At 44.3% G+C, this 26,146-nt stretch overlaps 1 protein-coding gene and 1 long non-coding RNA gene across 2 annotated transcripts in view; one reads left to right on the top strand and one right to left on the bottom strand.

The window, feature by feature from the left end:
- abhd17b (abhydrolase domain containing 17B, depalmitoylase) overlaps nucleotides 1–26,146 on the bottom strand; it is an 82,303-nt gene that overhangs the window by 1,179 nt on the left and 54,978 nt on the right. Inside the window, exon 3 of the mRNA XM_034170004.1 lies at nucleotides 425–604. Coding sequence (XP_034025895.1) covers nucleotides 425–604 — 180 coding nt within the window. The remainder of the gene's footprint in view (nucleotides 1–424; nucleotides 605–26,146) is intronic.
- On the top strand, nucleotides 483–26,146 carry LOC117510328. The gene is made up of 3 exons (XR_004560680.1): nucleotides 483–606; nucleotides 20,963–20,965; nucleotides 25,851–26,146. It is a non-coding gene; the product is annotated as an uncharacterized LOC117510328 (long non-coding RNA).

Genomic DNA, 26,146 nt, shown 5'->3' with positions numbered 1-26,146 from the left:
TTTATTACTTATAATTAGAGCTGGTTTGCATTCTCACCACCAGAGGGCAGTAAGGGCATCATTTTCTAACCAAATTAATTTCAAAGCAGTGGATATCAAATTGGGGATGGCATTCAAAACATTAAGCAAAACACTAGACTCATATGTTTTACTTTCATGCCCTTCTGCATTTTATTGAAGATCAAGTCATCTCATCTTCAAAAGCTCAGTGCTGATAAAATAAACTAGAATGTCATTTTTTTTTATTACCAATTTCTGCATTATCAACTACCTATGACCATTTAAAAACCACAAATAAAAGGTAAATATTTAGCAGAAATACAGGTTAATTTACATATCTGAATACAAGTTAATTCATATAATGCCATGGTAATGGACTGGTAGATGTGTGTGATAGGTGTGGGTGAGCCTGTAGAGCTCTCACTTTGGGAAGGCGTCGAAGCAGTAGGTCTTCTTTGTGTCAGGGAAAGCCACTCGCATGCCAGAGGTGAGGGGTGAGTGGAGGATGACTGCAGCACTCTCACAGCGAGAGGCCAGATCCACAGATGGCACAGTGCCAATGCTCTGGCCATACACAATCACGTTCTCTGGCCGAATGCCATACCTGTGAGAAGAGAACACAGCATGTGAATACACAGGATATTTACTTTTGTTAATGTTTTAGCCCAGATGTATTCTACCTACAGTGGTAGATGTGTGCTCTACCAAATCAAAGTAATTTTTCCCCCCTTTAATGTTTTTTTGCAGTTTGTTAGGATTGACTACCTTTAATAATAATAATAATAATCAGCTTATGTTGATATTGAAATTGCACAATAAGCATGGCTTTATAATATCTTCTGGGGAGAACAAGCAATGTACATACTAGTGCACGTACAGACGCAGCACTTACTGTAGCCTTGAAATATGAAATTCATAATTTAATATGGATGCAGATTTGCAAACCATCCAGCAGGTGTCAGTGTTCAGTAAGTTTTTGTTTTGACGCAGACTAGGGAGCAATGTTCCAAAACAGGCCTTGAAACGTTCCTGAATGGCATGCTGCTTTTGCCATCAGTAATTTGTTGTACCGATGAAACCATCTCCAGCTACATGTCCCAATCATTCCATAAATCTGGTTTTACTTCCCTGTTACACTACTCATTTCATCCTGTATTTGCTGGTGAAAGGAAAACTACATACATTTGCAAATTGTAAACTGTTGGTAACCAAGTACAGCGGGGCAGAAACGTATTTAGTCAGTCTCTGATTGTGCAAGTTCTCCTACTTAGAAAGATGAGAGAGATCTGTAATTTTCTTCATAGGTACACTTCAACTATGAGAGACAAAATAAGAAAAAAAAAAAGTCCAGAAAATCAAATGGTAGGATTTTTAAAGAATTTATTTGTAAATTATGGTGGAAAATAAGAATTTTGTCAAGAACAAAAGTTCAACTCAATACTTTGTAACATAATCTTTGTTGACAATGATAGAGATCAAACGTTTCCTGTAAGTCTTCACCAGGTTTGCACACACTGTAGCTGGTATTTTGGCCCATTCCTCCATGCAGATCTCCTCTAGAGCAGTGACCTTTTGGGGCCGTCGATGGGCAACACGGACTTTCAACTCCCTCAACAAATTTTCTATGGGGTTGACGTCTGGAGACTGGCTAGGACACTCCAGGACCTTGAAATGCTTTTTACGGAGCCACTCCTTTGTGTGTTTGGGATCATTGTCATGCTGGAAGACCCAGCCACGTTGCATCTTCAATGCTCTCACTGATGGAAGGAGGTTTTGGCTTAAAATCTCACGATGCATAACCCCGCTCATTCCTCCCTTAACACAAATCAGTCGTCCTGTCCCCTTTGCAGAAAAACAGCCCCAAATCATGATGTTTCCATCCCCATGCTTCACAGTAGGTATGGTGTTCTTGGGATGCAACTCAGCATTCTTCTTCCTCCAAACACAAGATGAGTTTTTACCAAAATGTTCTATTTTGGTTTCATCTGACCACAATATTCTCCCAATCCTCTGTGTCTTCCATTTTCTTACAATTGCTCCCACAGTTGATTTATTCACACCAACCTGCTTGACTATTGTAGATTCACTCTTCCCAGCCTGGTGTACATCTACAATTTTCATCCTGGTGTACTTCGACAGCTCTTTCGTCTTGGCCATGATTAAGTTTGGAGTCTGATTGTTTGAGGCTCTGGATAGGTGTCTTTTATACAGATAACAAGTTCCAACAGGTGCCATTAATACAGGTAACAGGTGGAGGACAGAAGAGCTTCTTGAAGTTACAGGTCTGTGAGAGCCAGAAATCTTGCTTGTTTGTGGGTGACCAAATACTTATTTTCCACCATGGTTTACAATTAATTTCTTTAAAAATCCTACAATGTGATTTTCTGGATTTTTTTTTTTTTTTACTAATTTTGTCTCTCATAGTTGAAGTGTACCTATGTTCAAAATTAGAGACCTCTATCATCTTTCTAAGTAGGAGAACGTGCACAATCAGGGGCTGACTAACTACTTTTTTACCCCACTGTAAGCCCTTTGGGCTACGCCCTTGCTTTTCACTGGGGGGGGGGGGGGGTCGCCACAGCAAATGTGTGTGGTTGAAAAGTAGTAGTTGCAGTCATTTACAGACAGTCTCGCCTCTTTTACTGCACTCCAGTGTTTACGAGCTTTCCTCCGGCTTGAAGTAAGTTTTGTCTTCGTCTCTCATCACCAAGGGAACGAGCCAGCGACGTCACGCTAGCTAAGAAGGAAAGTGGGCTCTTTCTTTAACCAGGCAGAAAATAAAGAGCAGCAGCACCGTCAATGCAGGAATATCGGCTAGCGGCGGCCAACAGCGGGCAGAGTCGGGCCTACAGCGGCGGCCAGCATCGGGCTGAGTCGGGCCTACAGCGGCGGCCAGCATCGGGCTGAGTCGGGCCTACAGCGGCGGCCAGCATCGGGCTGAGTCGGGCCTACAGCGGCGGCCAGCATCGGGCTGAGTCGGGCCTCAAATCACAGGCCAGGATCTAAACAACAACCTGCTACATCATGGGACCAAAGAAAAATATGGCCACACTTGAAGAAGAATTAGATGAAATCAAGAAATCACTAAACTTCATGTCAGATGAGGTGGGTAAAGTGGCTAAACAGCAAATGTTGCCTGATTTGATGGGTGAAATCAAGCAGCTGAGGAACATAATAAAGGAAAAGGACAATAAAATCAATGACCTGGAAAGAAGGATTGAAGATTTGGAGCAATACACAAGAATGGATGATGTAATTATAAATGGTTTAGACACTACTCATTGGAGTTAAGCCAGTATTACAGCTGGCAAGTGCAAGGACGGGGAGGACGCACCATCAGAGGAGCTGCAAACACTGGAATGGCAAGTAATGCAATTTCAAGAAAGCAAAGAGATAATTCATCCGAACAGTGTTGCAGCATGCCATACACTTCCTCGCCAGAACAGCAAGACAAAACCAGCAATTGTGGTTCGTTTTGTGAATCGAAAGCATAAAATTGACCTGTTGAGACAAGCAAAATATCTGAAAGGAACTGGTGTGTACATAAATGAACATCTAACAAAAAAGAATGCTGAAATTGCCAGACAGTCAAGGTTCCTGAGAAAACTGAACAAAATTCAAGCAACGTGGACAATAAACTGCGAAGTAATGATCCAACGGAAGGGCACACCAGAGGAAGCAAAGGTGATTGTGATAAGAGAACTAAAAGAACTTTATCAATATAAATGAGAACATGCTCAGTATTCAGGGAGTATCATTGACAAGAATTCTGTGATTGATGGAGAGTGATATTTACACTAAAACATGGTCACATATGATAGTATAGTAGAGGATTTAGATGACAAGATATACAACATAGATGGGATACAGATCACAATTTATCAATCCTTGAAAGCAATAACTGATTATTATACTGAGGAGCAGTTTATGAATAAGATAATGATGAAGGGTAACCTATCCATTATTCACTTTAACAGCAGAAGTTTAAACTGTAATTTATCTAAAATAGAAGATTACTTAAAACAGTTTAAAGACAATTTTACTATAATTGCTGTATCTGAAACCTGGATAAAGAATGATGAGTTAGATGAACTTCAGATCGAAGGATATGATTTATATAATGTAAATAGAAAAAATAAAAGAGGTGGGGGGGGTAGTGTTGTATGGGCCGCTGAAGAGGAGGTACTGCTGGCCCACCACCACAAGATGGCGCCCTGCTTGAAGTGCAGGCTTCAAGCATGAGAGGGCGTCGGAGCGACCAGGAGTGACAGCTGTCACTCATCATCCGTACCAGCTGTCGCTCATCCACTACTCAACACCATCACCATAAAGGCCGGACTGCAACTCCACCTCCCCGCCGAGAAATCAGCTACCTTGGAGGTAATTTTCTCTGCTGACTTAAAACATTGAGTAATAATCTGAACTTCTTTGCAGCCGTTTTCCTGTGGTGTTTTCCTTATCTGTGGGATTGGTGTTTGGTGTGATCAGCGACGGCTTCGCTTCACACCCCAACCAATAAGTGATTAGACAGGAGCTGCACGAGTGTGTGATTGGAGGTGGAGGTGCTCCCTCCCAAAAGAACACAGACTGTGGGATTACTGAGTGTGCGTACTCACACTCACCTGTGCTGTTTCTATTCTCTGCCAGCAGTACCAGGTCTGACAGCTGAAGGCGGTGACCACCTGGGGACCCAGGACTTGGCGGCTCCGGTGTTCTTCAGGTCCGTTGGCGGTGAGGGCCGTGTGGGATCTGGCTCGGTTCTGGATGGGCGTCTCCTATCCTCAAGCCTGCCCACACGTCACCCAACGTGTAAATGACTGTAGTCCCAAACTGATTGTTGTCTGTATTCCGTTGTGCACAATTTACAACATTAAATTGTTACTGTTTGGCTTATCCATTGCCCGTTCTTTTACGCCCCGTTGTGGGTCCGTGTTCCTACACTTTCACAACAGGATTTCTCGGCCAGCGTCATGGATCCCGAGGGGCGTCAACCATCGCTTGAACAGCCAATGGAAGAGCGAGGTGCACAGGCGCCAGCAGGAGGCGTGTTAAGTGAGCTGCAGCACATTTTAACCGCTTTTACTGCACGGTTGGACTTAGTTACCGAGCAGAGCATTGTTCTCAATCAAAGGATGGAGGCTCTCACCACCCAGGTGGAAGCGCACGCTCAGGGCGCTGCTGCAGAACCTCCTCCTGGTGACCGAATGCCAGAGACAAACATTCCACTGGTTGTTCAATGAACCCCCCCACCTTCCCCTGAAGCATACATAAGCCCTCCAGAGCCGTACGGAGGCTGTGTGGAGACGTGCGCGGACTTCTTGATGCAGTGCTCGCTCGACTTTTCACAGCGTCCCGTCATGTACGCGTCAGACGCTAGCCGGGCGGCTTACGTTATAAATTTGCTTCGAGGGGAGGCACGCGCCTGGGCTACGGCGCTCTGGGAGCAGAATTCACGGCTCCTAACGGTTTACACTGAGTTTGTGAGGGAGTTCCGACAGGTGTTCGACCACCCTCATAGAGGCGAGACCGCTTCAAGCGTGCTGCTGTCGATAAGACAGGGATGTCGGAGCGCAGCGAAGTATGCAGTCGACGGCCGCATCGCGGCAGCGCGAGCCGGCTGGAATGCTGTTGCGTTCCGCGCTGCCTTTGTAAACGGACTGTCTCTGGTCCTTAAGGAGCACCTGGTGGCGAAGGACGAGCCGCGGGATTTAGACGGGCTTATCGACCTGGTTATACGGTTAGACAACCGATTAACAGAACACCGACGGGAGCGAGACAAAGGGCGTGGTCAGGCACAAGCCGTCCCTCTTCCTCCCGGGTCCGAAAGGGAGCCGACTTCCCCACGCTCCACAGCCAGGGCTCTCCACGTGACGACAGCTCCCCCTGCTGACGTTGCTATGGAAACGAGCAGGGCCAAAAAGCAATCAGATCAGAGACAAAGGAGGCTGATCCGTGGAGAGTGTTTTCTCTGCAGCTCAACCGAGCACACACAGAGAGAATGCCCCAAACGGTCAAAACAGCAGTACTCGTCCTTAGAGACTGGGCTAAGGGTGGGTCACAATACCCACGCGGGGAGACCCCGAAAATCTGCACGTATCCCAGTCACGATCCTGAGTGGGGATCTAACCCTTCACGCCCCAGCACTGGTGGACACGGGGTCGGAGGGGAATCTGCTGGATAAAAGATGGGCAAAGGAGGTTGGGCTCCCTCTAGTGGCCTTACCGTCACCATTGTCGGTGCGGGCACTAGATGGCACCCTTCTTCCACTAATCACACACCAGACACAGCCCGTGACTTTGGTTGTATCTGGGAATCACAGGGAGGAGATTGTGTTTTATGTAACACCTACCTCCCGAGTGATTTTGGGTTTTCCATGGGTGTTAAAACACAATCCCCGGATCGACTGGCCATCTGGGGTTGTGGTTCAGTGGAGCGAAACCTGCCACAGGGAGTGTTTAGGATCCTCGGTTCCACCCAGTGTGACAGCTAAGGAGGAGGTTTTAGTCCCCCCCAATCTGGCGGTGGTGCCAGCTGAGTACCATGACCTTGCTGACGTCTTCAGCAAGGATCTGGCACTCACGCTGCCCCCACACCGTCCGTACGATTGTGCCATTGATTTGATACCGGGCGCTGAGTACCCGTCCAGCAGGCTGTACAACCTCTCACGTCCGGAACGCGGATCAATGGAGACCTACATCCGGGACTCGTTAGCTGCCGGGTTGATCCGGAACTCCACCTCCCCGATGGGTGCTGGTTTCTTTTTTGTGGGCAAGAAGGACGGCGGACTCCGTCCATGCATTGATTACAGAGGGCTGAACGAGATCACAGTTCGCAACCGATACCCGTTACCGCTGTTGGATTCAGTGTTCACGCCCTTGCATGGAGCCCAAATTTTCACGAAATTGGATCTTAGGAATGCTTATCACCTGGTTCGGATCCGGGAGGGAGACGAGTGGAAGACGCCATTTAACACCCCGTTAGGTCACTTTGAGTACCTGGTCATGCCGTTCGGCCTCACCAATGCGCCCGCGACGTTCCAAGCGTTGGTTAATGACGTCTTGCGGGACTTCCTGCATCGGTTTGTCTTCGTATATCTAGACGATATACTCATCTTTTCTCCGGATCCTGAGACCCATGTCAAGCATGCACGTCAGGTCCTACAGCGGTTGTTAGAGAACCGGCTGTATGTGAAGGGTGAGACGTGCGAGTTCCACCGCACTTCTTTGTCCTTCCTGGGGTTCATAATCTCCTCCAACTCCGTCACCCCTGATCCGGCCAAGGTTGCGGCGGTGAGAGGTTGGCCCCAACCAACAAACCGTAGGAAACTGCAACAGTTCCTCGGTTTTGCAAATTTCTACTGGAGGTTCATCAAGGGCTACAGTCAGGTAGTTAGCCCCCTGACAGCCCTGACCTCCACGAAAGTCCCCTTCACCTGGTCGGATCGGTGCGAAGCCGCGTTTAGGGAGTTGAAACGCCGGTTCTCGACTGCACCGGTTCTGGTGCAGCCCGATCCCAATCGGCAGTTTGTTGTTGAAGTGGACGCCTCTGACTCCGGGATAGGAGCCGTGCTATCCCAGAGCGGGGAGTCCGACAAGGTTCTCCATCCATGTGCCTACTTTTCCCGCAGGTTGACCCCGGCTGAAAGGAACTATGATGTCGGCAATAGGGAACTTCTTGCGGTGAAGGAGGCACTTGAGGAGTGAAGACACCTGTTGGAGGGAGCATCAGTACCATTTACGGTTTTCACGGACCATCGGAACTTGGAGTACATTCGGACCGCCAGGCGTCTGAACCCCAGGCAAGCCCGCTGGTCGCTGTTCTTTGGGCGTTTTGACTTTCGGATCACCTACCGCCCCGGGACGAAAAACCAACGATCTGACGCCCTGTCCCGGGTGCATGAAGAGGAGGTCAAGACCGAGCTGTCAGACCCGACGGAAACCATCATCCCCTAGTCCACTGTCGTGGCCACCCTCACCTGGGACGTGGAGAAGACCGTCCGGGAGGCCCTGACACGGAGCCCGGACCCGGGGACAGGTCCGAAGGACAAATTGTACGTCCCACCAGAGGCCAGGGCTGCGGTCTTAGACTTCTGTCACGGTTCCAAGCTCTCCTGTCATCCAGGGGTGCGAAGGACCGTGGCAGTGGCCTGGCAGCACTTCTGGTGGGCGTCTATGGAAGCCGACGTCCGGGAGTATGTCCAGGCCTGCACCACCTGTGCCAGGGGCAAAGCCGACCATCACAAGGCTCAAGGCCTCCTCCAGCCTCTGCCCGTGCCTCATTGCCCCTGGTCTCACATCGGCCTGGACTTTGTCACGGGCCTCCCGCCGTCCCAGGGCATGACTACTATCCTCACGATAGTGGACCGGTTCTCCAAGGCGGCCCACTTCGTGGCCCTCCCAAAGCTCCCGACGGCCCAGGAGACTGCAGACCTCCTGGTCCACCATGTCGTGCGTCTGCATGGGATTCCATCGGACATTGTCTCGGATCATGGTCCTCAGTTCTCCTCCCAGGTCTGGAGGAGTTTCTGCAGGGAACTGGGGGCCACCGTCAGTCTCTCGTCTGGGTACCACCCCCAGACGAACGGGCAGGCAGAGCGGACGAACCAGGAGTTGGAGCAGGCCCTCCGCTGCGTGACCTCCGCGCACCCGATGGCCTGGAGTGACCATCTGGCCTGGATCGAGTACGCTCATAATAGCCAAGTTTCATCTGCCACCGGCCTCTCCCCGTTTGAGGTGTGTTTGGGGTACCAGCCCCCATTGTTTCGCTAGTGGAGGGAGAGGTCGGGGTGCCCTCGGTCCAGGCCTATCTGAGGAAGTGCCGCCGGGTGTGGCGTACCGCCCGCTCTGCCCTGCTCAGAGCCCGGACGAGGGCTAAGGCCCATGCAGACCACCGGCGTTCCCCGGCCCCTGCATACCAGCCCGGGCAGGAGGTTTGGCTATCCACAAAGGACATCCCCCTGCAGGTGGAATCCCAGAAGCTGAAGGACAGGTACATAGGACCCTTTTCCATACTCAAAGTCCTCAGTCCTCAAAAACGGGGTGTATCCGCAGTGAAGCTGAAGCTGCCAGCTTCACTGCGGATACACCCCGTTTTTCATGTGTCAAGACTCAAGCCCTGCCATACCTCACCACTGTGTCCCCCTGGACCGGCGCCGCCTCCTGCCCGGATCATCGACGGGGAGCCCGTGTGGACAGTACGCCGGCTCCTGGACGTCCGTCGAAAGGGCCGGGGGTTCCAGTATCTGGTGGACTGGGAGGGTTATGGACCCTAAGAGCGCTCCTGGGTGAAGAGGAGCTTCATCCTGGACCCGGCCCTCCTGGCTGACTTCTACACCCGTCACCCGGATAAGCCTGGTCGGGAGCGAGGAGGGGCCCGTTGAGGGGGGGTCCTGTTGTGTGGGCCGCTGAAGAGGAGGCACTGCTGGCCCACCACCACAAGATGGCGCCCTGCTTGAAGTGCAGGCTTCAAGTATGAGAGGGCGTCGGAGCGACCGGGAGTGACAGCTGTCACTCATCATCCGTACCAGCTGTCACTCATCCACTACTCAACACCATCACCATAAAGGCCGGACTGCAACTCCACCTCTCCGCCGAGAAATCAGCTACCTTGGAGGTAATTTTCTCTGCTGACTTAAAACATTGAGTAATAATCTGAACTTCTTTGCAGCCGTTTTCCTGTGGTGTTTTCCTTATCTGTGGGATTGGCGTTTGGTGTGATCAGCGACGGCTTCGCTTCACACCCCAACCAGATAAGTGATTAGACGGGAGCTGCACGAGTGTGTGATTGGAGGTGGAGGTGCTCCCTCCCAAAAGAACACAGACTGTGGGATTACTGAGTGTGCGTACTCACACTCACCTGTGCTGTTTCTATTCTCTGCCAGCAGTACCAGGTCTGACAGCTGAAGACGGTGACCACCTGGGGACCCAGGACTTGGCGGCTCAGGTGTTCTTCAGGTCTGTTGGCGGTGAGGGCCGTGTGGGATCTGGCTCGGTTCTGGACGGGCGTCTCCTATCCTCAAGCCTGCCCACACGTCACCCAACGTGTAATTGACTGTAGTCCCAAACTGATTGTTGGCTGTATTCCGTTGTGCACAATTTACAACATTAAATTGTTACTGTTTGGCTTATCCATTGCCCGTTCTTTTACGCCCCCTGTTGTGGGTCCGTGTTCCTACACTTTCACAACAGGTAGCTTTGTATATCAACTCATCCATGAGGTGCAAAGTCGTTAGCAATATGACATCAGTGGTTGATAATATAATGGAAATTATAACTGTGGAAATAGTAAACGAGAAATCAAAACATGTACTTGTGAGCTGTGTCTATAGAGCACCAGGAACTAAGGTAGAGTCATTCATTGACATTATAACAGAAGTGTTTGACCAAATCCAAGCCAAAGAAGTGTTTTTGTGTGGTGATTTCAACATCGATATGGATAGTGGACTTCACTCTTTTGATGTTTTTACTGATACAATGTTTAGTTTGGGTCTAGTTCCAATGATATCAAAACCAACAAGAATCACATCTCAGAGTGAGACTATAATTGACAATATATTTATTAATATAATCGTTGGAAAAGTAGTGAGCGGAATCTTAATAACGGATGTGAGTGATCACTTACCTGTGTTTGCTATATATGAAAAAAATTGCTATAATATTAAGGAAACCACCAATAAAATAAAAGCCAGAGACGGATCTGAAAAAGCATTACAGGCACTAAAGGAAGACCTTAAAAACCAGAATTGGGATGGAATATTTGTAAATGATGTCAATGAAGCATATGATGCATTTATGAAAATTTTCACAATGTTGTATCATAAAAACTGTAAACTGATGAATTTTGCCAGGAGGGATGCTGTTGACAAACCATGGATGACTAAAGGGTTAAGAAATGCCTGCAAAAAGAAAAATAATTTATATAAATGTTACTTAAAATCAAGGTCACGAGATGATGAGGTTAGATATAAGAGGTATAAAAATGAACTAGTAGAGATAATAAAAAAAGCACAAAAGGAATATTATGGTAAATTACTTGATAAAAATAGGAAAAACATAAGAGCTACATGGAGAGTAATTAATAATGTAATAAAAAAAAAATCACAAAGAGAAACCCGTGATTCCAAATTATTTTGTGGAAGAAAATGTATGCATACAAGATAAGACAAAAATAGTGAATAGTTTTAATGATTTTTTTGTAAGGGTGGGCCCAAATTTAGCGGCTAATATTCCAAAAACAAAGGGTGATACTGCAGTTGAAAGTCTAATCATGGACAATGTTAACAGCATCTTTCTTGGCAAGGTTGAAAAGGAAGAGATACTGGGTGGTTGTGCAAGCAAGAGATCAACAGATTGTCATGATTAAGACATGTTTCTAATTAAGAACATTATTGAATCAGTCATTGTACCATTTACTTATATTTGTAATCTGTCATTTTCAACGGGAACTTTTCCTGATAGCATGAAAACAGCTAAGGTAATTCCACTATATAAAAGTGAGGATAAACATGTTTTTTCCAATTACAGACCAGTTTCCTTGCTTCCACAATTTTCCAAGATATTAGAGAAATTATTTGTAAATCGACTGGATAAGTTCCTTGATAAATATAACATTCTAAGTAATAGTCAGTATGGTTTTCAAACTAGTCACTCTACAGCCATGGCAATTATGGAACTAACTGAAGAAATATGCACTGCAATAGACAATGATTTTTTTGTGAGCATTTTTGTGGACTTCAAAAAAGCTTCTGATACCGTTGATCATACTTTACTTCTTCAAAAATTTAATAAATATGGAATCAGAGCAGGGGCGTAGGCAGAAATCATAAAACGGGTGGGCCCAGAAAAAAAAAAAATCAGACGGGCCCAACCTTTGGGGTCGTAGGTAAGGTGTAGGTATTATAATACACCGTTTGAAAAAGTGTGCTTCGTTTGGACATCCCAAGTAACGTTATCACTTAGCCTACAGCACTGGCAAAGTGAGCACACAGACACAACACATCAGACACAAGTACTCTTCATGGATAACGCACGCTGCGGTGCAGCGCCACACACACACACACTCAGTGCAAGTCTGGTAGCCTACTTGGCTGGGCCTAAACCCAAAACGTCAATAAGTATTTAAATAAGGCATTGTTTCAAAAATGAATTCCAAGTTTAATGATGAACACATCTCAGCCAACTGCACAGATGCTGTGTGCACAGTTACACAGACGCAAAGTGTCAGACACAAGCACCCCATGGACAATGCAAGCAGCAACGCAATGCTTAGTCATGTAAAGTCCTTTAAAATAAATCCACAACATGAAAACAGGTTGGCTCGGTGGCCAAATTATGAAATTGATAAACAGTGGAAACCATGGCTCAGCGGCCAAATTAAAAACCATCACAACGGATACCAACATGATTTGTGGCAATTGCAATATAATATTAACAATTAGGCCTATTTAGAAGAAAAAAGTAATTAATGGCCTCACACTTACATTTGATGAATCCTTTTAATGCTACAGCAGGAGATGACGGGGTTTTTGTTGAACTCTCTTATCACGTCATCATAGTCCAACGATTCAATCAGTTTTCTTTCAAGGGAAAGCATGGAGAGTGCATTCAGTCTGAGTCAACATGGATGTTCTGGTGGACGTTTTTATACATTTAACAGTAGAAAACAGCCGTTCGACGGTGCATGTTATTGGTATTGTGATGAGGGCCCGCAGAAGGCTATTTGAGGAAAAATGTGCTCCCTCGTTTATCGCGGGAGTTACGTTCAAAAATAACCCGCGATAAACGAAATCCGGCGAAGTAGTCAGTGTTAGTTTTTACAATTATTATAGATGTTTTAAGGCTGTAAAACCCCTCACTACACACTTTATACACTTTTCTCAAACAGGCATTAACATTTTCTCACTTTTCTCTCCTGTGTAAACACTCTCTTTTCTTCTGGGCGAGAAGATTATAAACAGACATACGCAGAACACAATGCGCAGCTCTCCCTTCGCTCACTGCCTCCGGAGGTACGGATGCGGGACCCGCAAAGAATCCAAGTCCTCTCTCGGTGGCCACGGAGCTCTGCGGCTGTGGTCAACATCCACATCAAAACAGCGAGTGTATCTCTGGACCTGTTGCCAGATTTGGCGCAATTCCGCACAGCAGACAGGAGGAGGTGGCCCGCTGCTGCATTTACCGAGCCCGCAGAAAGCGCATCGGAGGCAGTGAGAGCAATCGCGGTGATGCCGACCAGTGCCGCGAACGGCCTGCCTGATAAGGACACAGAACACAATGCGGCGTTAAAAAAAAAAGCATGCAAAATTGCACTAAAACAATCCGCAAAACGTCGAGGCCACGAAAGGTGAGCTGCGTTATAGCGAGGGACCACTGTACTCTGAAAATGAATTAATAAAAATCACAGAAGATGAATCAGATTTTTTTGACAAAATGTATTAATTGTTGCTCAGTGCTAATGCAATACCATATCATAGGAATACAATGAGGCAACAACAGGTGACTGTCGAGTATTGACTCAACCTTCTCATTGGATGGGACGGGCCTGGCTGACAAGTGGGCGGGCCCAGGCCCATCCAGGCCCACCCTTGGCTACGCGTAAGAATCAGAGGGGTTGCTCACAAATGGGTATCAAGCTATCTAGTCAACAGAAAACAGTTTGTACAGGTAAACGATGTAAGATCTGGATTATTAAGTGTTACCTGTGGGGTACCTCAGGGGTCGGTCCTTGGACCAAAACTTTTTACACTGTATGTCAATGATATTGTTAATGTATCTAAGATGTTACATTGTATTCTGTTTGCTGATGATACCACATTTTTCTATTCTGGTAAAAATTTACAACATGTGTTGAGAGTAGTCAAAAAGGAATTCATGGGAATAAAAACTTGTCTTGACATTAATAAATTATCGCTTAACTTTGACAAAACTAATTTTATGATATTTAGTAATACCCCAATTATTATAGATAGTGTAGAAATTAAAAGAGTGCCAGAAACAAAATTTCTGGGTGTAATGATTGATGAGAACCTGAGTTGGAAATCACATATTAACTATACAAAGAACAAAGTACTAAAAATGATTGCTATAGTACACAAAGTAAAAGAGATGTTAGATGAGAAAGGACTATATATATTATACTGTTCTGATTGTTACACATTTGTCCTACTGTATTGAAATATGGGGAAATGCCTGCAAAACATTCACACATTCACTTTTCATTTTACAGAAAAGAGCAATAAGGTTAATTAGTCGGAGGCATTATAGAGAACACATGAGTCCAATATTCCTGCAGTTACATTTGTTGAAATTTCATGACCTGGTTGATTACACTATTCTCCAGACAATGTTTAAGGCTCACAAAAAAATACTACCAACTAACATCCAAAACAAATTTGAAAACAGAGAAAGGCAGTACAACTTAAAAGGAACAGAGATATTTAACAAACCAAGATTCAGAATGAAATTGAACGAACGCTGCATTTCTATCAAGGGAGTCAGTTTATGGAATAATATGATTCAAAAATACGACCTGATGTTGTAATAATGAAACTGCATGTATATTTTTACTGTTTATTTTTCTTTTCCTTTTGTAGATATTCTGATTGTAATGTTTCTAATGTGTTTATTTTTCTTTTCCTTTTGTAGATATTCTGATTGTAATGTTTCTAATGTGTTTATTTTTCTTTTCCTTTTGTAGATATTCTGATTGTAATGTTTCTAATGTGTTTATTTTTCTTTTCCTTTTGTAGATATTCTGATTGTAATGTTTCTAATGTGTTTATTTTTCTTTTCCTTTTGTAGATATTCTGATTGTAATGTTAATAATGTGATTATTATTTAATTTGGAAGTTAATCTTCTGTAAAAAGGGGTAGATAATATAAGTTCGCTTCTTTCTACCCCCTTTCATTCAGGTGTATTGTTACGTTTGTTATGTTTTCTTTTGGAATGATTTTTGGTTGTGTGGTTGGAACTGAATGAATTAAAATGAAATGAAATGAATCAGAGGTGGATCTGCATACTGATTTGGCAAAGGTGTTATGCCGGATGCCCTTCCTGACATAGCTCCACATTACATGGAGAAATGGGTAGGGATTGAACTGGGAACCTTCCACTGTGAAACCAAGCGCACTAACCACTTGACCATCATCCTTGTCCAAATACCATGACTGTTCGTAATTATCCATAATCCAGCCAGCATCCATGAACCAGAAAACTAGACATTAGGGCTGAAACGATTAGTCGAGTAACTCGAATAATTCGATTACAAGAAATGTTCGAGGCAAATTCTGTGCCTCGAAGCTTCGTTTAACGTTGTAGTACATATGCCAGGCCTGTGTGTGGCGCTGCAACGTCCACAGAAAAAACAAAAACAGAAGAAGACTGGAGCATAACAGCTAATGAAATTAGCAACGATAGCTACTGCTTTCCAGCGTGACACAGAGTAAAATAAAGCCTTTTAAGAGATAGATGGTCCACGCCGATCATCTGAAATAGACCTACTGTGCATCTAAAGCGAAGCAGTGTGTTTGTCTAGTTTTAAAAAACACACGGTCTGCTCTACGTGGGGAAGGAAGTTGGCCGGCTGCTCTCTGCACAGTGTGAGGGGCTCTCAGACCGGGCGAGTCACAGCTCTGGCCCCGGCTACATTGACAAACAGCAGAAGTCCACTCTTTGATGACTCACAGTTTGACTTTTTAATTTTTTGCTTTTTTGGACAACACACAACACTTCACAAACACGGTGACTTAAATCAAATAATAATAAAAAAAAACTGACTGCGAGGCTGCATGTTCAACCTCCAGCTGAAATGCATCTGCTGAATTGCAGAGAAAGGGGGGGGGCGGGGGGAAATCACACAGGGACCCAGTCCATCAACCTTAAAAAAAAAAAAAAGGTTACATTTTACAAGTTGGAGAAAACAAAACAGAACGCCACATCCCATCGCCATTTCAGCAGTGCAGTGCACTTTTGTGCCATTGCTTAAGGAGAGCCCTGGACTATCGATGTTTAAAAAACGCAAAAGTACTTTTTATCCGATTACTCAATTAATTGCCAGAATAATCGATAGAATACCCGATTACTAAAATAATCGATAGCTGCAGCCCTACTAGACATGTCTACGGGACAAGACAGTCACAACATGAGACTTTTTTTTTTCTTTTTTTTAATTGATGTGGTGCAGAGGATCTCAACCCAGTGTTGTAGAACGAACAGCCCCCCCTAAAAATCGGTCCGCCCCACCTTCACTACGCATGCGTCATTTCTCGTGGTTCACTGATTATTACCTTGTTTCTGCTTAAAACTGCACTCCAGTCATCATCTATGTGAGTCAGTCTCAGACATGCTACTATGGTCCGAAATGACGCATGCGCAATGGAGGCAGGGTGGACCAATTTTTAGGTGGACTGTACGGTCTGCAACACCGGTTATAAAGTACAACCAAACCTATAAATTTTCCATCTCTCCCTGATCAGCTCATTCAGGAGTGCTCAGCCAATCAAGTACGAAGAGACCAGATTGAGCGATTCAGCTTGCAGCAGAGAAGGAAGATACGGAAAATACCTGAGGACCATGTTTGAGAACCACTGATTTCGTGCATCAAAGTTCACCATGAACAAATCATTTCAGCCTCATTATCTGGTCTTTTAATAAGGCAAGTTAGAAGATAACAGTAGTTATTTCATACGCAAGCCCAGTGGGATGGACTGATGTCACTAATCACTCATATTTTTGATTTCTTTGGGGGATGCGCACACGGTAAATTATTAATTCATTTTCTGCCACTTATCCAGGTTATGGTGTCAGCAGATCAATCAGCTCAACCCACACGTCCCTAACCTAGACCAAGACCTCTAACTCTTCCTGCAAGATCCCAATGTGTTTCCAAGCCAGGTGAGAAACAAAATCCCTTCAGGGAGTCCTCAGTCGATGTAACAGATCACAGTTCATCTGTGATCCATATGGACCCCCCCATGGTTATGACCACATGTGAACTGTAAATTAACTGCAGAGTTAATGTGATTTTGTGTCATGGTGACTTGTTTTTAAAGGTGATAACTGCATTACTTTTGATGCACTTGTAGTAAAATCACAGAGTGGAAGAAATGCAACTGCTGTGTACTCACACAGCCCGTTATAAATTTAGAAGAAAGAAAAAGAGCCTTGATCCAGCCACAAAAGAATCTCAGTTCCTGTTAAAGTAACTGTTGTCTCTTCTTTGTGCAGTCACCATCTCATTGAACAGAGCATCGCACTCCAAGCGCGTCAACAGCCAAGGTGGCTCAAAGTCCACAGTTATCAAAAATAACGAGTATTCCCGAGTGCCGACTGTTTCTGAGCATCTGCTTACCAGGATCAGTGGACAGGATGAATGTATTCATCCAGAAAGGGTTATATATAAAATTATTAGTCAATTTCTCAGACAATATAGACATCCTCAACTCTTGCAAAAATAAATAAATCAGTTTTGTTTTTCTTTTTTGTGCTCTTCATGTTTTTGACAAAAGCTATTTTTAAAGTAAGCATTTTATTGAAAATATTATGTAAACTAGAGACCTTGTTTTCATTCAGGACCTCGATTATTTTAGTAATCAAGTATTCTATTGATTATTTGGCGATTAATCGAGTAATCGGATAAAAAGTACTTTTATGTTTTTAAACATCATCAATAGTCCAGGGCTGTCCCTAGTAAGCAATGGCACAACATTGCTGTGACAAAGTGGTGACATTTTGCTGAAATGGCCATAGGACGTGGCTTTCTGTTTTGTTTTGTTCTTTCCAACTTATAAAACGTAACCGTTTTTATTTATGTTTTATTTTTTAATAAAGGTTGGTGGGCTGGGTCCCTGCGTGATTTTTTTTCTATCCCTCTTTCTCTGCTATTCAGCAGATGCATTTCAGCTGGAGGTTGAACATGCAAGCCTCGCAGTCAGTTTTTGTTTTATTATTTTATTTCAGTTACCATGTTTGTGAAGTGTTGTGTGTTGCCCAAAAAAGCAAAAATTAAAAAGCAAAACACAGAAGACTGGACTTCTGCCATTTGTCAATGTAGCCAGGGACAGAGTTGTGATCAGCGTGGACCCTCTTTCTCTTAAAATGCTTCATTTTACTTTGTGTGTCACGTTGGAAAGCTGTAGCTATCGTTGCTAATTTGATTAGTTGTTATGCTCTTTTTTCTGTGGACGTTACAGTGCCACACACAGGCCTGGCACATGTACTACAACATTAAACGAAGCTTTGAGGCACAGAATTTGCCTCGAACATTTTTTGTAATTTAATTATTCGAGTTACTCGACTAATAGTTTCAGCCCTACTTATATTCATTACTCAAGTTTTTTTTTTAACAAATAAAAAGCGAAGTAACGTGTGTGTGTGTTGATCCGAACAAGAGTCATCAGGAGATGACATATCACCCCAGGTCCCCACAAATGAGTAATACAAAGTGTCGGGGGATCATCCAAGTACACCCTTGTGCTAAACATAAATGAAATCTTGAGATACCACGTTAACAAGGGTGGCAATGACAATATCTTGAATATGTTGCTGTGACCTTAAAATCGACCTCAAGGTCACCGTAATTGACTGGTGTCAGGGGATCGCCCAAGTAGACCCTTATGCTAAATATGAATGAAACTGGTCAACTGGTTCTTGAGATATCATGCAACAATCGAAAACGGACAGACAGGCAGACGGACATGCTGAACACTATGAAATACAGGAGAATATAAAAATAATTTGATCTGTATCCAATCCAATCTGTATCCAATCAGTACTGTGGCTTTTGTGACCTGTGACACCACCCGTCAGCAGCGTAAATCGAGAGCTTGACTTTGTGGCTGAGCTCTTTCTTCACCAGGACAGTCAGGTCCAGTATCTGCAGAACACCAGATACAGTCCCTATTCATCTGTCGCTCTCACACTCCTACGGGTGGGTGGGCACACTTAAAAAAAAAAGTTCAAGGTGAGTTCTTTAAATGTCATGATTAGATGTCAATTTACCGACATAATAACAAGAACCCCCTTTTTTTGCTTAACAAATGTTACTTTTCTAATCAAATTATGACCTTTTCCTCCCTTTAAGACTGAAAAATGTTACAATCACTGCTGAAAGTTGACTTGAAGTCATTTTGAAAAGGAAGACAGGACAGGAACAAAAAAAATCCCTTGGAGATTTTCTTGTCATGCTTTTCCTCATCAGATAAGTAGGACCGTCGACAATGTGTCCCATTGTTGTCCCATTTGTCCGACACAATGCTCTGTAATTGACCACACACACACACACACACACACACCTGTGTGACAACATACTCATGAGTTACTCTCAGACGAAACTCCATAACTCAGAGATGAGTTACGGAGCTCCTGAAACAGGATGTGAGATAGCCACAGCCCTGTGAAATATACACTAAAGAGGGAAGATACAAACGCTGCCCTGTGACTCAGGATGGAAGAGAGGAAACAAGCACAAAACACAGAGACACAACCAGTAAAAAGAAATGCTGATCGGGGCTGAAACTGAGGGAGAAAGTCGAGAAAAAAAAAAGGGTGGACATTCCACAGCTGATTATCGAGTACGTAATCCACTCAAGCAGTCAGCTGATGAGAATTAAGTGAGTACACTGCATTACTGTGTCCAGAACTGCAGTAAAATATCACAGCCTGGTGACATGATCGTCTACACAACTCTATTATTAAACCGGAATCACCATCATTACAACCGCTCTTGTCCTGCAATGAAACTGTTGTGAAGGACACTTAAAATAGAGCACTGAAATGTACACAGACACTCAGTCAGGTTTGCAGAGTCATGCAGGATGTTTGTAGGAAGTGTTTACCGTGTGTTATCTGTCATGTGTCCTTCACAATATATTAATAAGGGTGATAGTACTGGTACCACATGGGAAAGTGTTACTGCAACACTGTTCCACTCTGTTATGAAGTTGTATAACTGAAAAGCTTCACTATGCATTTCTGTAAATAATCTATTGAATCTACTGAAGCTGTTCATGTGTCCATCCCGATTTGTCTCCAAAAGTAATGATTTGTATTAAAAATACTTATATTCTGTTTGTCTAATTACTTAGGAGCTCTGAAAACTGAGGCACTATATACACAAATGGCTGTAATTCCAAAATGGTTAACAGTATTTTCATTAAACTTCTTGAATTAAAACCTAAAGGGTTATACTACAAGCACATATTGATTGTTGCATCTCAACTCTGTTGTGGTGTAAAGGGAACTGTCCATAAACCTATGAACCTGATTGTACACATTTGCTACTTTGTTCAAAAACTTACATACACCATCTTTAGAGCTGCGTTGGACACTAACAGCTTGAGAGAGTGTAAATGTAAATTGTCTTTCTTCATTAAATGTTTTTGAATTGGATTACAGCTCTTATCATTAGCTTTGGATGAATTAACGCTGGAGCGTGTGTGGTTTTTTTTGTTTGTTTGTTTGTTTTGGTTTTTTTACTTTTTGAACTAGCCACATGACATCACGCCAGACCACACTCAATATTTTGGCCATTTAAGTTCATTTGATTTTGCGCAAATGAAACGTCACTTTGTTCAGATTAAGAATCATCATAGGCAGCGTCACTATTCAGCTAACACCCTATGCATGAAATAACACCAATTCACATAAGATGTCAAATTTGGAATAACTTGGTGGTGCTGTCTTCCAAAACTCAGATCCAGCGTGGTCTTATTTTATACAACGACAGTGATTCAACACAAATGAAATGAATCAGTACAGTTTGGTTTTAGGTTCCTAGGTTGGAAGAAAACAAAAACAAAAACTAAAGTAAATGAATCCATTTATTATATGGCTGTGACACTATGCGCACTCTGACTGGCTGATTACCGGTCGGATATTTTTCCATATCGGACCGGTTTCCATGACAATCAGTCCGAAATGCGTAATTTCTTTACAAACCAGAAGTTAAAAACGCGATTAGAAAAAGCAAGTCGGACATGAACGTACTCCATAAATATCAAAACAGCATCTGAAAACACAAACATTGAAAGCTTACCAGCTAATGACCGGACCATCTGTTAGCAAGTTCTTCATGGATGTGAAGCCAACAAGTCGGACTACGAGCCGTCAGCAGCTTTCATATTCGGGCAATACTGTAAGTTTGTGTACATACACACACACACATATACATACGAGGTCTGTCAGGAAAGTATCGGACCTTTTTATTTTTTGCAAAAACCATATGGATTTGAATCACGTGTGATTGTATCAGCCAAGCTTGAACCTTCGTGCGCATGCGTGAGTTTTTTCACGCCTGTCGTTTGCGTCATTCGCCCGTGAGCAGGCTTTGTGTGAGCAGTGGTCCACCCCTCTCATCGGATTTTTATTGCGAATACATCTCTGAACGATTTGGAGCTTTGCTGCATCAATTTTTTCCAGAAACTGTGAGAGACCTCCAGGTGGTAACCATTCGGAAAATTCAAATGGCTTTGAGGGACGATTTTATGGGGATTACACAGATTAAGGAGTGCTCCAGCCAGTTTAAAGACCACCCACAGCTGCTGAGAGCGCGCCGCCCTCCAAGCGCCGATCAACAGGCTGAAACCCCGCTGAAACAACCAGATCATTTCCAACATGAAGGCTTTGTTGATCCGGGATGTCGTCTGACTTACACAACAATGGCAGGAGACGTGGACATCAGTACTTTTCGGCACATTCCACTGTTACAGTAGTTTTTTTCATGGGAAGAAAAGCGGACGGATGCGGCACAAAACCACCTCCGTGTTGGTCTCACAGGACGGCTTTGAGATGGCTGTCGGTGGGTTTTCAGTCGTGTGACTAATCGAGAAATTGTGGATGAGCCTGGACATGCCAGAACATGTCCTGTGAGGCTTCATCACGGCGTTGCTTTGTGCCATGCGGCTCCACCGCGACGTGCGGAATTCCTCCGCACGTCTGTCTCAATGTGCTGAAAAAGTGCTGATGTCCACGTCTTCCGCAATTCCTGTGCTAGTCAGAGGACGTCCCGGATAAAACACAGCGTCCAGTTTGGAAATGAACGGCACATTCCACTGTTACAGGAGTTTTTGTCATGGAAAGAGGAGCGGAGGAATTCCGCGCGTCGCGGCGGTGCCGCATGGCGCAAAGCAACGCCGTGATGAAGCCTCACAGGACATGTTCTGGCATGTCCAGGCTCATCCACAATTTCTCGGTTAGTCACACGACTGAAAACCCACCGACAGCCGTCTGAAAGCCATCTCAAAGCCATCCTGTGAGACCAACATGGAGGTGGTTTTGTGCCACGCCATGAGCGGCACGGTGGCGCATCCGTCCGCTTTTCTTCCCATGAAAAAAACTCCTGTAACAGTGGAATGTGCCGAAAAAGTACTGATGTCCACATCTCCTGCCATTTTTGTGTAAGTCAGATGACGTCCCGGATCAACAAAGCCTTCACGTTAGAAATGATCTGGTTGTTTCAGCGGGGTTTCAGCCTGTCGATCGGCGCTCGGAGCGCTCTCAGCAGCTGTGGGCGGTCTTTAAACTGGCTGGAGCACTCCTTAATCTGTGTAATCCCCATAAAATCGTCCCTCAAAGCCATCTGAATTTTCTGAATGGTTACCACCTGGAGGTCTCTCACAGTTTCCGGAAAAAACTGATGCAGCAAAGCTCCAAATCGTTCAGACATTTATTCGCAATAAAAATCCGACGAGAGGGGTGGACCACTGCTCACACAAAGCCTGCTCACAGGTGAATGACGCAACCGACAGGCGTGAAAAAACTCACGCATGCGCACGAAGGTTCAAGCTTGGCTGATGCAATCACACGTGATTCAAATCCATATGGTTTTTGAAAAAAATAAAAAGGTCGGATACTTTTCTGACAGACCTCATATACATATACATACATATATATATATATACACACACACACAGGAAAGTAAGTATTTGAACACCCTGCGGTTTTTCAAGTTCTCAAATCATGGAGGGGTCTGAAATTTCCATCTTAGGTGCATGTCCACTGTGAGAGACATAATCTAAAAAAAAAAAAATCCGGAAATCACAATGTATGATTTTTTTAAATAATTTATTTGTTTATGACTGCTGCAAATAAGTATTTGATCACCTACCAACCAGCAAGAATTCTGGCTCTCACAGACCTGTTAATTTTTCTTTAAGAAACCCTCTTATTCTGCACTTTTGCCTGTATTAATTGCACCTGTTTGAACTTGTTACCTGTATAAAAGACACCTGTTCACACAATCAATCACACTCCAACCTGTCCACCATAGCCAAGACCAAAGAGCTGTCTAAGGACACCAGGGACAAAACTGTAAACTTGCACAAGGTTGGGATGGACTACAGGCAAGCAGCTTGGTAGAAGACAACAACTGTTATGATTTATTTATTAGAAAGTGGAAGAAACACAAGATGACTGTCAATCTCCCTCAGTCTGGGATTCCATGCAAGATGTCACTTTGTGGGGTAAGGATGATTCTGCGAAAGCTCAGAACTACACAGGAGGACCTGGTCAATGACCTGAAGAGTGCTGGGACCACAGTCACAAAGATTACATTAGTAACATATGATGCTGTCATGGTTTAAAATCCTGCAGGGCAGCAAGGTCCCCCTGCTCAAGCCAGCACATGTCCAGGCAAGTTTGAAGTTCACCAGTGACCATCTGGATGATCCAGAGGAGGTATGGGAGAAGGTCATGTGGTCAGATGAGACCAGAATAGTGCTTTTTGGAATCAACTACACTTACCATGTTTAGAGGATGAGAACAACCCCAAGAAAACCATCCCAACCGTGAAGCATGGGGGTGGAAACATCATACTCTGGGGGTGCTCTTCTGCAAAGGGGACAGGACGACTGCATCGTATTGAAGGGAGGATGGATGGGGTCATGTATTGCGAGATTTTGGCAAACAACCTCCTTCCCTCAGTAACAGCATTGAAGGTGGGTCATGGCTGGGTCTTCCAGCATGACCCCAAACACACAGCCAGGGCAACTAAGGAGGGGCTCTGTAAGAAGCATTTGAAGGTCGTGGAGTGGCCTGGCCAGTCTCCAGACCTGAAACTGTGTGTGAAACTGTGTGCAAACCTGGTGAAAAAAGGCTACTGTACCAAATATTAACATTGATTTTCACAGGTGTTCAAATACTTATTTGCAGCAGTAGCATACAAATAAATTAAAAAATTCATACATTGTGATTTCTGGATTTTTTTTTTTTTTTTTTTTTTTTTATTATGTCTCTCACAGCCGACATGTACCTAAGATGAAAATGTCAGACCCCTCTATGATTTGTAAGTGGGAGAACTTGCAAAATCACAGAGTGTTCAAATACTTATTTTCCTCACTATATACATACATACACATATATATAGATACATACATACATACACATATAGATACATACATACACATATAGATACATACATACACATACATATATACATACACACGAGGTCTGTGAGAAAAGTAACGTACCTTTTTTATTTCAAAAACTATATGGATTTGAATCACGTGCGATTACATCAGCCAACCTTGAACCCTCGTGCGCATGCGTGAGTTTTTTCACGCCTGTCGGTTACGTCATTCGCCTGTGGGCAGGCTTTGAGTGACGAGTGGTCCACCCCTCCCGTCGGAATCCCTTTGTCTGACAACTTGCTGAGAGACTAGCGCTTTGCTTTATCAAAATTTTTTCAGAACCTGTGAGGCAGATCGAAGTGGACACCATTTGAGAAATTCAGCTGGTTTTCGGTGAAAATTTTAACGGCTGATGAGAGATTATGGAGTGTTACTGTCGCTTTAAGGACTTCCCACGGAGCGGGATGTCGCGCAGCGCTACGAGGCGCCGTCACCAGCCTGTTTCGAGCTGAAAACCTCCAAATTTAAGCCTCTGTTGAGCTCTCCACAATTGCTCTTATACTCACTCGACTGGTAAGCACTGAAAGCCAAGATAGACATGTCCCAACTTGTCCTCTAACACTCCGAAACGGAGGTGTTCCTTTTCTCGCTTCATCAGCGAATCGGTCGTAACGCGTGAAGCCTCCGCACGGCTTTCCATGACAAAATCTCTTGTTAAAAGTGAAATCTGCCGGAAAATGGCTGATGTCCAGCTCTTGTGATAACCAGAGAAAGAGCACACGACGGTCTCGTATCCACAGAGCCATCAGCTTAGAAATGATCCAGTGGTTTGTGCCTTGTCGTCGCAGCTCGGAGCGCGGCGCACCGACCGTCCTTAAAGCAGTCCTGAAAGCTGTAGTAAAAGTCCTTATTCTCTGTGAAGCCCGTAAAATTTTCACTGAAAGCCAGATAAATTTTTCGAATGGTTTTCAGGTGGCAGTCTCTAACAGCTTCTGACAAAATTCTGATGGAAAAAAAGTCCTTTTCATTCCGCCATTTCCAGACAATGAAAATCCGACGAGGGGGCGGGACGACTCCTTCCCAAGACGTGCTCACAGGCGAATGACGTCACCGACAGGCGTGGAAAAACTCACGCATGCGCACGAGGGTTCAAGCATGTCTGACGTAAAAACATATGAATGAAATCCATATAGTTTTTGAAAAAAATAAAAAGGTACGATACTTTACTGACAGACCTCGTATTTATCATTTCAAACATAAAAGTTCTTCTCTAGTCCACAACTACTTGGCCAACTCTAAAATGAAGTAACGTACACCATAAGGCCTTCAGAACAATGTGCAGCCTGCTATACGTAACGAATGTCAAGAGAGAAACGATAATGCATTTAACACAAACAGCAAGTCAGTGCACGCTGCACACATCATCACATTTTAGTACTTTGCCTATTAGTGCATGTTAACAAATGAGCAAGCTGTTGCGTTTTGCTCACCAAAACAAAAAAAACCCAGTGATTCAAGGCTTCAACCTGTGACCTTCCATCTACAAGACATTCACGCATATGCTGCCCTGCTATTTTAGTGGCTATTCCTCACACAAGAGAGACTTTGCACACAGCTTCACTGGCATGAGAGCTAATCTGCTCCGCTTCAACCAAGCCATCCACGTAAAAAAGACACACACTGCCAGGCAGGCAAACATTACAAGGCTACAATTTATTCCATTGCATTTCAGCTTGAACAGTCTTCACTAAAGCCACAGCCCGCCATACTCCATGGTTACACCCCTCCCCCAAACTGTCATCAAT

Source organism: Thalassophryne amazonica, chromosome 5 (assembly GCF_902500255.1).
Source record: "Thalassophryne amazonica chromosome 5, fThaAma1.1, whole genome shotgun sequence".
Taxonomy (NCBI): domain Eukaryota; kingdom Metazoa; phylum Chordata; class Actinopteri; order Batrachoidiformes; family Batrachoididae; genus Thalassophryne; species Thalassophryne amazonica.
This window is presented reverse-complemented; position numbering and strand designations above follow the sequence as displayed.